We start from the raw sequence: 12,381 nt of genomic DNA on the forward strand, positions 1-12,381 counted from the left end.
CCCGTGGTAGACGAATAGCCCCACTCATATGGACGGCCCCACTCTGACCAAAGTCATTAACTCGGTGATGACCAACCACGAGGAGGATGGAGTCCAGACCATGGAAGTGATTACGGACGTATCGGACGTAATCATGTCCTTCCTGGACAACCGGGTGAACTGTAGTAAGGATATGAAGCAGGCCGTACTGACCTTCTGCGCTCTATTCGTGGAGGCGAAGTCGGAATGGAAGTCCTTGCTGGAAGCCAGTAAGGAGGCGGAGCACAAGATCCGTCTTCTTACTGAGGAGAAAGAGTTGGCGGTTAGCCAAGCAGTGAAGGCCTCGAAGGAGGCTGAATCGAAGATTCGGCTACTTACAGAGTGGAAGCAGCTGGCGGAGAGCTAGACTGCAGAGCTTCAACGGCGTATGGCAATCAGCGGTGCAACTCCTAAGCTAACCCAAGTAACCATGGAGCTATATATGATTGCAATTCATACAGCCAATAAAGTTGACTTTAAGTGGAAAAAGGCCCTTTTACGACCGAAATAATGCTTCGTTTCTTTGACATGTTGAAATAAAACATAAGTAATGCATCGCTGCATTCGTAACGCTAAACTAGTGTATTGTTGCTTGACAGCTGATGAATAAATGCATCTTTACATCGTTAAAACTGATATGATGCAATTAGCATTTAATATGCTGATCTGTGATTGAATACATGCATTAGTTAATGCTTGGTGGTTACTTGGGAAGTAAGGTCACGCAGGAGGCGGACCTGAAAGTAGCTAATAAAGCCTCGGCACGGACCGTCGAGAAGGTCCGAGTGGATAAGACCGAGAGGAAAATGGTACCTCCACCTAGGAAGATACCAGAGGATCGCCGGGAGGAAGACCTGCCATGGACAGAGGTCGTGAATCCAAAAAAAAGCGAAAAGAAGTCGTCAGCAGGTCGCAAGGAGTGCGACCAAAGGTAGGGAACAGATCACCGCTAAGAAGGGTAGAGCCCGTGTGAAAAAGGGCGCGCCTTCCAATGGCAGCGACAAGCGGAAGGACAGAGGCGAAGCGATTATTGTCAAGACTGACGATAAAAGCTATGCCGAAGACCTAAGGACTATGCGAGGCACCGAGAAGCTCTCTAGTCTAGGAGGGGATGTCAACTGCATCCGAAGAACGCGCGATACCCCATCCAGATGGAGTATAGGGCAGTATACTAGGGTAGTTGATATTCTTGCGGCGAAACTAACTGGCCTTAAACCAGTAGTTGTAGCAGGTGACTTCAATGCGTGGGCAGTAGACTGGGGTTCCCGGTTCACTAACGCTAGAGGTTATATCCTGCTAGAGTCACTAGCGGTATTAAACGTAGTTCTGCTGAACGAAGGTCAAGTGCCAACGTTTAGAGGACCGAGCGGTGATTCATGTATCGACGTCACCTTCTACAGCGCAGGATGGACTGAAGAACCATGATGGATGGTCCACGAGGGTCATACTTCTAGCGACCATCAGGAAGTACGTTTTATGGTCGAGTATACCCGGAAAACTACGACGAGAAGAGGTGGTTCAACTGATTCCGAATAGCGCACCTCACAGTTCAATCAAGAACTGTTGGATGAGGCGCTGCGGTGGGAGAGTATGACTACAGGACTGAGCGGTAACGAACTGACAGATATACTAACACGTGCCTGTGACGTAGCGATGCCAAGGAAGACCCAGCCCCCAGGAAATCGACAACCGACAACCTGTCTTAGAGCTAAAAGAAGGTTGCGACGTGCTAGAACGGACGCTGAGCGACTCGATATACGTGGGGTATACCAGACAGCGAGCAGAGCTCTAAACTACGAGATTAAATGTAGCAAGCGAGCCTGCTTTGAACAGCTGTGCAGGATGGCGAATGACACCCCATGGGGAGATGCATACAGACCAGTGATGTCTAGGACCAACAGCACACCTCCTGAAAGATCCCCAGAGATGTTAGCCGGAATAGTAGAGGGATTGTTTCCGAGACATGAACCATCGGACTGGCCCGCTACCCCGTACGAGTCAGTTGACGTGGTACCGGTAGTGACTAACAAAGAGCTTATCGTAGCCGCAAGAAAACTTATGCTCAATAAGGCGCCAGGCCGGGATGGTATTCCAAACCTGGCCCTTAAACACGCCATTCTTCCCAATCCAGATATGTTCAGGAGCTGCCTCCAGAGATGCATGGACGAAGGAAACTTCCTAGATCGCTGGAAACGGCAGAAATTGCTGCTATTACCGAAGCCTGGCAAACAGCCGGGGGATCCTTCGGCATACAGACCAATTTGCCTACTCGACACAGCTGGTTAGCTGCTAGAGAGGGTCATTCTGAATAGATTGTCGGCTTATACAGAGTGTGCTGGTGGCTTATCTAGCAACCAGTATGGCTTCCGTAAGGGCCGTTCTACCATCGAAGCAATTCGAGCGGTAACGGATACGGCCAAGATAGCGAGAGGTTTAAACAGAAGAGGTATTAGGTACTGCGCGTTGATTACACTTAATGTAAAAAACGCGTTCAACAATGCTAGCTGGACAGCAATTGCTGACTCCCTGCACCGATTGAGAGTTCCGGATTACCTGTGCAGGATACTGAAAAGTTATATTCAGAACAGGGTGCTGTTATACGACACGGATGCTGGTCAAAAGTCGATCGTAGTGTCTGCGGGTGTTCCACAGGGATCGATCCTCGGACCGGTTCTGTGGAATATTATGTACGTCGGAGTATTACGCTTAAGTGTCTCGGCCGGTGTGAAGATTGAAGGCTTCGCGGATGACGTAATGCTAGAAGTAGCAGGTGACACTCTCGATGAAGTCAAACTGAAGGCTTCATATGCGATTGGCAGAGTAGAGGAATGGCTTAACTCGAGACGGTTGTCCCTTGCACACCACAAGACGGAAGTGGTGGTGGTGCACAACCGGGTTGCTGCAAGCGAGGATAAGAGTAGAGACCTGCACAGTTAACTCCGTAAGGTCTCTCAAGCATCTGGGCGTGATGATCGACAATAAGCTCAATTTTACGAGCCACGTCGATTATGCATGTCAGCGGGCTTCATTGACGATAAAATCTTTATCACGAATGATGTCCAACAGATCGGCGGTGCATAGTGCGTAGGCTGATAGCTGGCGTAGCTTAAGTCTATCATCCGTTATGGCGTGCCTGCATGGGCCGTAGCACTAAAAGCCGAGTACAATGTAAAGAAATTGATCAGAGTATACCGGCTGATGTGCCTACGTGTCGCGAGCGCATATCGCACCATATCATATGAGGCGGTGTGCGTTATAGCTGGGATGATGCAAGTGCGACGTGTCAAGAGAGCAGCTTCGTTGCTTAAATGGCAAAGAGCATGGGACACCGCAGTCAAAGGTCGTTGGACGCACAGACTAATTCCGGATGTGTCCAACTGGGTTGATAGGAAGCATGGTCAAGTCAACTTCCACCTAACACAGGTGTTGTCTGAACATGGTTGCTTTAAAAAATTCCTACACAGGTTTGGCTTCGCAGATTCTGCGGAGTGTCCTGAATGTGTAGGTGAGGTAGAATCGGCAGAGCATGTGATGTTCGTGTGTAGAACGCAATGCCATGCTGCTTTTTAGTGGTATGGATACAACCCCGGACAACCTCGTCGAGAGGATGTGCCGGGCGAAAGCTATATGGAATGCGGTGGACACAGCATCTCAACAGATTATGTCGAAACTGCAGCGGTGGTGGCGTCTTGAACAAAACCAACGAGTGCAGTAAGGGCACCTGTGATGCAGTGAACACTTTGCTCACCCCGACAACCAACATGTCGCGGGTGGGCTGCGGGGACCTCAGTATGTAGATATAGAGGTCATTGCGGTTCACGCGCGGTGGTTGTTGTCGGGGTGCTCGTCTCCAACGTGAGATTATAATACGGACCGCTAGGTTACTATCATAGATTGCGATCGACGGGTGGTGAGGTAGCCACCCTTGAAGTCGATGTTGTGTGTATTGACGTCAAGTGCGTTAGCATAGGCGTGAGCGTTCTCAATATTCCCCCCCTGATGTATTGCTTAATTGCGGGCCGGGGGTACGGACTGGCGAAAGGGTTTTGGTTTTAGTGGGTCGGGTAAGAGTTACATGACATACCCTGAGTTACCTCCTCGGGTGTCTGGTTGCAGATTTCCGTTTACCTAGGTGTGGGTGGTTGCTATGGAGACTACAGCCGTGTCGCTGCTCATGAGCTTAGGCTTCGGGAACGCTTGGTCACGTGGTTCTTCGTTGCTGCCAAGCCAAGGAAGGGTTGCGTGTGGCGTCCGAGTTGTGGATGACCCGATTGTCCATTGAACGCCCGATTTATAGTCTTTTGAACTAGGCGAGGGGAGAACTAGCTTCCCCTGGTTACCATATAAACTGCGCCCCTCTTTTGCTTCTTTTTATTTATTTTTTTGCTTGCACTTTCGATCAAGCTAAGGTGGAGTAAGCTAAGGAGTAACCAAAGATTTAAGATTTTTTCAAATGAATAAAACGCAACACGTCTAGAAAATTACCTTATTAAAATTACCTTTTATTTCTTAAACCCGTAACCGGACCCGATTATTTTTATCTCACAAACCCGTACCCGACCCGAACCCGTCGGGATTAGGGTTTCAAAACCCGAAACCCAATCATCTCTAGTCTGCCCGGTACAAGGCGAAAGGAGTTGATAATGCCTTCTTTAGAAGAACGCGTCTTCTCGGTATAAGGCGACAGGAGTTGATAATGCCTTCTTTAAAAGAATGCGTCTGCCTGGTACATATAAGGCGAAGGGAGGGGTAACGTCTTCTTTAAATGTTTTTTTTAAATGTTTTATCTCAACATTGAATTCTTTATTCATTGGTTTATTATATCCGAAATTTCACTTCTATATTTCGTAATATTGTTGAATAAATTTATAATTTAAGAATTTATTGTTTCTTTAAATAGGCTAGATGTATCGGTTGTGGCTATAGCACCAGTTGTCGCACTAGTGCTTTATATGTCAAATGGCCAATCAAATCACCGCAAACCAAGTTCATATCGATAAAGCATAATCATATGATACGACAACACCTTTGATTGCCTCCAAAACAAGCAAATCATAATTGTAAAAATTGATTTTGCTTAATTTTTGACGTCCTTTACACCAGTTGTCACACTAGTGGCCCCAATTTGGCCAATCCCATAAGAAAACAATGGGATTTGCCAAATAAGGAACCAAAATTAAGAAAAGTGCCACAACTGGTGCATGCGTTCCTATTGTGGATTATTCAATTTTTAGGATTATAACAAATTTTATTGTGGTTTTCACAGCTGTTCAAAGGAGCAGGAAGAAAACCCTTTCGCTTGATATATAAAGACCACCCACATGCCTTTATCTCATTTAAAAAAAAAATAGTTGTTCTTATGTATGGCGACAATTGGTACATCCACCCTTGAAACGTATCTGCTCATTCTCCTACAAGTGTATATAAAAAATAGTGTCTACAGGCATTTGTAGTCACTTAGCACTTCTTCTCATAGCTCCCATGTTCATCCCATAAAAAAGCAATTAGGAAGAATTCGATTTGTTTCTTATTTTTTGTTGTTATTTTTCAGCAGTGAGCACGAATGTTAGCAAAAAGAAGCAACGAGATATTTCCTTATTTTGCGATGAGATGAATATATGTTCAGTGAGATAAAAAACGGAAAAGTTCCCCTATCTGACTTTTCCACATACCATCTTTTTGACTCTTGGTCAGAAACAAGATCGCATGTGACATGTTACATAATACGGAAATAAAATATTCTAAGTGTTCAAGATCAAAAACTATTTTTTTACACGAAAAAGGCAATAAAATTCAATTAAGTAAGTTCTGCAGGAAACATAGCATAGTAAGTATAAGTCAAAAAAATATACGCTTTATATATTTTTTAAGCTTGCCTTTGAAGGCTAGGGAAAATATATTCAATTCTTTGAAAAGATGTATTTGCCCGGTAAAACGTCGGAGAATGTATGGTTCCTTCTTTCAATTCGGGCATTTGCTCGGCTTAAGGCAAGGGCAGATCCCTTCTTTCAAATGCAAACGAATTTCTTTTGTCTGTTCTAGGATAGAAACACGTTTTATGATGCGATCCATATTTGGTTCTTCATTCACTCCAGATAAGCCTACCTATTAAACCATCGAGCACAAGGACGTTTCTTTCATTGAGTTTCTACGGAAACAAAACAAGAATAATAGGGATATAAATAAAAAACGAACAAAAGAGGATAACCGAAGAAAGGTAGTTAATTCGATTTTATTACAGCAAGTTTAGAACAAAACGAAATGTACCGGGGTTCGCAACGAAAGGCAATTTTGTTCAGGAATAATAAAAGGAGTACAACACGCAATTGAGATCATTCTCTTCCCTAGGGCATCTGTCTCGAGAGCATTTTGGCCGCACCTATGTGGTATGTGTAAAAGGATCATTATTAGGGACATTTCTTTCCGCCAATCGACACGAACCGTGTTAGGCCAAAAACGAACAGTTCCGATGTTAGTCCAATACAACCCACGAGAAAATTGTGTGAAATGAAAAACCCTCCTGGCGTTGGGATTAGAAATGATTTTTGCCTAGATATGTCCATTTCAATGTAGTCTATTTCAAAATCCATTTCTTGAATGTTGTCGGTTAGTTAGCAGAGAAGGGGGACCAAACGCACACGCACACTTCTAGGGTGGGGCGGGGAAGATCATTTTGCTCATCAGAAATTTTTAAACCACGACTTACCGCTCACTTTTAGGCTTTTCGACTTGGTCGACTTCTTGCGTGGATCCGGATGTCCTACCGACATCTCACGGCCCGAATCGGTGGCCATGGCTTCATCCGAATCGTTTCCCGCCTGAACCTTGATCAACTTCCTGAGGTTAGTTATCTGCAATTGGAAGCTGAATTAGTAAAATTTCGCATCAATAGTAAAAGAGCAGCTTGCCTCCATATCCATAGCTTCCTTGTGCTTGAGCCGCTTCTGTTTTTCCGAGTTGGCCCGGTGGATTTGATTCTCCAGGCAGGCCAGAATCGTCTCACACGAGTCGCACCATTCTTCCAGGAAGTTGCCCAATTCACTAACATTCCCCTTTCGGATATCCCGCCCGATGGCATAATCTACTTCTAGCTGTTGCTTCTTCTGGTCCAGCTTTCCGTGGATGATGTCCCCGTAGATTGCCTCAATAATCATATCCTCCAGATCGCGGACGTGTTTTATGTCCAATTCTTCCAACAGTTCTTTGTAGGGAATACACTTTGTCTTGATGGCCAGCGAGACGATTGTCAAATGTTGCAGTTTCTTGCGCATCACCGGAGTCAGCTGAATCAGTTGCGATTGGTTCTCCAGGTACTGCCGGTAGGTGCCATACGCAAAAAGATTCAGCGTACTGAAATAACTGCCATTTGGGCCATTTTGAAGCTGCAAAATGACGATACTCTAAATACCTAGATTTGAAACAAAACAAATTTTTTACATACCTCCGCAATATTGGGCATTGCGAGCAGTTCCCCAAAAACGTACACTCCCGGAGCCTCAAGAACCTGTTTGATAAGTTCAAGACAAGCTGCCCCCTTGGCACTTTTCGACAGAAGAACGTACTGCTCGATCGGATTGTGGGCCGAATAATGTTGCTGGGCTGACTTTTCATCGTCAAGGTTCAGATCTGGAGTCATTTTGTTGATTGAGGATACTATTCGTAGCCTTTTACAGCTTTTCCACGCGAAATGTTACAAAACAATGAAAATTCTACTTGTTTTGGCGAAAAGTTATCCTTGTTTTATTTTTGTTTTATTTTTTTTATTTATTTTGATCGAATGTCGACCGGCAAGGGAATCTGACAGAACAGTGTGACTTTTGAAAATAACCCCAATAACTATAATTCGCTTTGACGCAGTTGCCATCTAGCGGTGACGGACGTGTGCGTGAAATCACTGTTTTTCAACATGGAAGTATATTTTAAAATTCTTTTAAAATGTTATTAACAGTGATATGTTGAAAACTTTTAAAAACATAGGTTTAGAATTTAAAAAAAAACTACATGTTAGGCTTCTTATCTACACAAGTTTTTTTATTCAAAATAATTCAACTTTTGTGTTACCTACATATTGCGAGAACAGAAAACTTCTTATTTTGCGGCGCAAAGAAGAAGCAGACGACTGAGTGTCGGAAACTTCAAATGACATGCACTGTGCGAAAAGTGTTGATATTCCATGATATCAAGAATATTCGAGAAGTCTAATATGTTCCAAAATCGCATAAATACGTTCCGAAATGCCTTGAAAATACCATAAAACTTATTTAACATATATAGCGGCATGTAACACTCATTTAAAATTACATATTTTCCAATAATCAACATTCACACCGAAAAAATCAACCAACATTATTTTCCGTGCATCAAGTGATTTGACGTTTGCGGAACCACTTTCCGACGGTCGACCGTCGGACCCTCGTTCGAATTTTTCTATCTTCTCGCAATATATGAAAGTAAATTAAATTTTTAACCCAAAAAAGTGAACAATTTTAGGCTAAAATGTGTTTTAACGCCTTAATAAGAATTTTAAAATTGACGTCCTATATCCCTTGCTGGGTGAAATAAAAAAGCATCAGACGGCCCCCATTTTGTTTTCTCGCTTTCGTCAGGGCCAATAGACGAATCCAAGTAAAAATAAGAAGAAGACACACGAAGGTGTTAACTTTGACAGATCCTACAGCTCAGCATAGGGAGATCATTTTAAAATGCTTATAATAAATTCTAGACAAATTGTAATTAAAATCTGATTGATGTACGGTACGGAAAAAGTTCCGAATTACATATCTGGAAGCTTATCTCAATTTTTTGAATTTTTTCCAAAAACGTATCTATCATACAGTTCGGAACTTTTTCCGTATCATACATCAATCAGATTTTAATTACATTTTGTCTAGAATTTATTATAAGCATTTTAAAATGATCTCCCTATGCTGAGCTGTCACGGTAATACAGGAATACTCATATTAGGAGTACTTTTCATTCACTTTTCAGAATATCGCCTATACGTCAAATTATGCGTACACAGAAAGAAAAATCATTATTGCCGATTTCACCAATTTAAAGAGTTATGTGTAGATTGTGATTTGCCCGCTTCTTTTTCTCACACTCACTCTCATTTCGGGTTGATCGATTTTTGTTACTGAAATTTACCCAATTATAACCCATTACTCGTTAGCCACATGTAAGCGTGTACAATAAATAGGGCACTGCACGGAAAAATCTTATCTTTTTCGTTCTTCATAAATTTTGACGTTTACTGGCCTTGTTGTTTTCTAATTTCTTTGCAGCGAGAAAGAGACAAAGCAGTCCGTGCAGTGCCCTATAGATTCCCGCCGCGATTTGACGTCTATTTGTTTTCAGATTGAGCACTTACACACAAATATTATACACGGAAAATCAAACTTTTTTGAGTGTATTGAATGTGAGAAAAAGATGACTGTGAGAAAAAAAATCTCGCAAAACTCTTATAAAGTGCAAAAAGCGCAATAATCAAATTAAAAAAATCGTTGGTTAAAATAAAAAGTTTCGTTGGTTCTTTTTGGTATAGAGAGTTGCTTGTGTTCAAAGCAAAAGTACGCAAACTTTTAATTTGCATATGGTTTGAAAGGGGCATGCTGCTCTGAAAATAAAAGTTTGTATACATTCAAAATAAATTGTGGAACTGTCAAATGAAGATTGTCACATTATGGAAAGTATAGTAGAATATTTTCATTCTAAAATCAGTTTCCCAAAAAAGATTTCTTCTCCTTACCTTCCTTTCTTGTTTTTCTTTTAAATAGGGTAAAATGCCCAATAGTGGACACCCAACCAATAGTGGACCCTCCAGCCATTTTTGCATTATTGCAGCACAATGTAAACATTTTGCTATGAAATTCCATCGGGAGAACCTACCTTACAGCGAGCCTTACAGTCCTATGATTTGATTACATGCATTGGAAATGCTATGGAAAGTATAATTAGTTGATTTATTATAATTTTGTTAAAAATTTACACAAGAGTGTCCATTATAGGAATATTTTCGGGGGTCCATAATAGGGAAGAAGAACATCACGAAACGGAACATGAAAAACAAATGAAGTGTTGACTATGGGGAAGCAATTACCTATTATACACACTTACCTCATTTCACCGTATTCGGTAAATTTTACCGAAATCTCAACAGCAGAACTGTTCGGTAATTTATTTTACAGATTTTTTGTAATTTTTTCCATTGCTCAACTGTCAAAATCATCGAAAATCAGTTAAATTATTTACCGAACAGTTCTGCTGTTGAGATTTCGGTAAAATTTTACCGAATTCGGCGATTTATTTTAAGTGTGTAGACCCCCAGGGGGTCTACTATAGGGCGAATTCAGTCAGACTTTAAAATGTTAATTTCAACGAATAACGTCGAGTATTTGAGTGTTTTATGTATGTATCGTAAAGAGGAGATGCAGAGCTTGATATTAGATATCACGATAAATTTATATTTTGAAAATTTCCACTCCTTATGCCAGGAAGAGCAAAATTTCGCTACTAGGGGGTCCACTATTGGGCATTTTACCAAAATTGTTTTTACATTATTTTATTAGGTAATTATACTTAAAGCAATCACAGTTTGGTCTCAAAACAGTGTCCTCTTATTCCGAACAGCAGGGACACTCGTCGGGGTGTTCATCGTGTAGGAATCTGGACATAGTGCCATGGTTTTCTTGGTGCCGGAACATCTGTAAAAAATGAATTTGCGGTCTCGCATAAGTACGGTTATCTTAACCATGATATGCTCTAATGTCAACCAGAAGCATCACCCAATTTCATTTACATATTCTACGCAATGTATGCACCGGGAATGGAAATTTGTTTTTATAGAAAAGAGAAATCACCGTATATACTGATACGTTTACGAATGAAAGAATATAAAATACCTTTTACTTTTACTTTTTACGTTTAATTTTATTTATTGACGGTGGAGTTTTTTTTTATACGCTTTTCGTAGTTTGCGGATGAAATAAAGAAATGCGTAAAAAAAGTCTATCGCAAGAAAAGAAAATTTTTATGCGCGTTACTTCATAGTTGGAATAAATTAGTTGTGGAAGAACGGACATTTGTGAAACGGACAGTTTATTCTTTAAAGCAGGTATTTATAAAACGTTAATATTTTTTCAAAGCTTCTTAAAATCAGTTAAAATAATCATTGTTGTTCTTTTAGATTGGGATTCTGGAGAATTAAGAGGCCGTTCAACACAAACCTGAGCTTATACGAGCGGTCATGAAATCAACCAAAGCCACCTTTAAGGTAAAGGCCAGTATCGACTTAAAAAGTAGAGAGGTTACGGAATTTTGTTCAATATTACCAAGCGGAATTTTGACAACTAATCTGCATGGAGCAAAATGTCACTTGTACTTACGGAATAATCGAGCAGAATATTTTTCCGAAAGTAAAGTGACAGCTCCCATTACTTTGCGTGGGAACCTTACAAATTCCAATTTTGTTTTTTGTTCTTGTCAGGTGGATACTGTTGAAAGAATTTTGTTTCGATTCTTTACTTTTCCGATTCAGTAAACGGATTTTAACATGTGATTGAGATAGAAAAAGAAATTTCTTTTGAACACCCCGCATAATGAAAAACGACACACCATGCAGTCAAAATTACATATGCGTTATAAGATATATTGTCACTATTCACTTCATTGTTAGCATACAATTTTAAGCTTGATTCACCATACCAACCCTACATCAACACTTACTGTTAATACATAACATGCTGTCGATGTGTAATTATATAGTTCATCAATTGTACATCTACCAACTGATGTATGGTAAATCAAAAATTTTGTTCGAAAAAAACAACCGGATTTAAATGTTAATTATACTTAACCGCCCATTACTCATATGGTAGTTTGGCCGTTTACCATCTGAGCTAATGTTGAAACAATATATGAGACTGTCCATTTATAGTTAACTACTATTAGTGAGACCACCGCTACAATAACACTTACTCTCTTCAATTATAACAGGTGCGGTCTACGTATGGTCCATGATTATGCGGGACGATACCAACCGTAACCCATAAGCATCGCTAACCGCTTCCGCCGTGATCTTCGCCGAGATGCCAGTGTCATTGCCAGTGTCATTCTGCGATCCGCCCCAACGAATAAAAGGCCTAGCTGAAACCGCCACTGGAAGCTGCCGCCTGCCCCCCTCCTCCTCAAGAAAGCCGAGTTAAGCTTGAAGTGCCGGCCGGGAAGTGAAGATATGGGAGAACCTGAGAACTCAGTGATATAGGATCTGTCAAAGTTAACACCGTCGTGTGTCTTCTTCTTATTTTTACTTGGATTCGTCTATGGTAAGGCGCACCTGGGTGCTGCGGAAAGAGCCGCTGTTTT

The 12,381-nt window shown here is 41.5% G+C and overlaps 2 protein-coding genes across 3 annotated transcripts in view; one reads left to right on the plus strand and one right to left on the minus strand.

Moving 5' to 3' along the window:
* LOC134227249 (uncharacterized) overlaps nucleotides 1-12,381 on the plus strand; it is a 133,896-nt gene that overhangs the window by 73,931 nt on the left and 47,584 nt on the right. The window lies entirely within an intron of this gene.
* LOC134224262 (COP9 signalosome complex subunit 7) lies at nucleotides 6,019-7,797 on the minus strand. Of its 2 annotated transcripts, none has more exons than XM_062703589.1 (4): nucleotides 7,460-7,797; nucleotides 6,927-7,400; nucleotides 6,725-6,869; nucleotides 6,019-6,166 (listed from the first exon to the last, which is right to left on the minus strand). In XM_062703589.1, the coding sequence occupies exons 1-4, from the start codon at nucleotides 7,652-7,654 to the stop codon at nucleotides 6,156-6,158; spliced, it is 825 nt and encodes a 274-aa protein (XP_062559573.1). In that variant the 5' UTR covers nucleotides 7,655-7,797; the 3' UTR covers nucleotides 6,019-6,155. The 2 variants fall into 2 exon arrangements, with proteins under 2 accessions (XP_062559573.1, XP_062559572.1); XM_062703588.1 differs by lacking the exon at nucleotides 6,019-6,166 and adding an exon at nucleotides 6,223-6,397 and having other exon boundaries at nucleotides 7,460-7,796.

Source organism: Armigeres subalbatus, chromosome 3 (assembly GCF_024139115.2).
Source record: "Armigeres subalbatus isolate Guangzhou_Male chromosome 3, GZ_Asu_2, whole genome shotgun sequence".
Lineage (NCBI taxonomy): Eukaryota > Metazoa > Arthropoda > Insecta > Diptera > Culicidae > Armigeres > Armigeres subalbatus.

Bases quoted from the DNA above. Each gene is read 5' to 3' on its own strand.
- LOC134224262 (XM_062703588.1), bottom strand. From the start codon at position 7,654: ATGACTCCAGATCTGAACCTTGACGATGAAAAGTCAGCCCAGCAACAT. The intron at 7,401-7,459 runs GTATGTAAAAAA...GTCATTTTGCAG, and splicing joins CAATGCCCAATATTGCGGAG to CTTCAAAATGGCCCAAATGG. The intron at 6,870-6,926 runs GCAAGCTGCTCT...TTCCAATTGCAG, and splicing joins AGGAAGCTATGGATATGGAG to ATAACTAACCTCAGGAAGTT.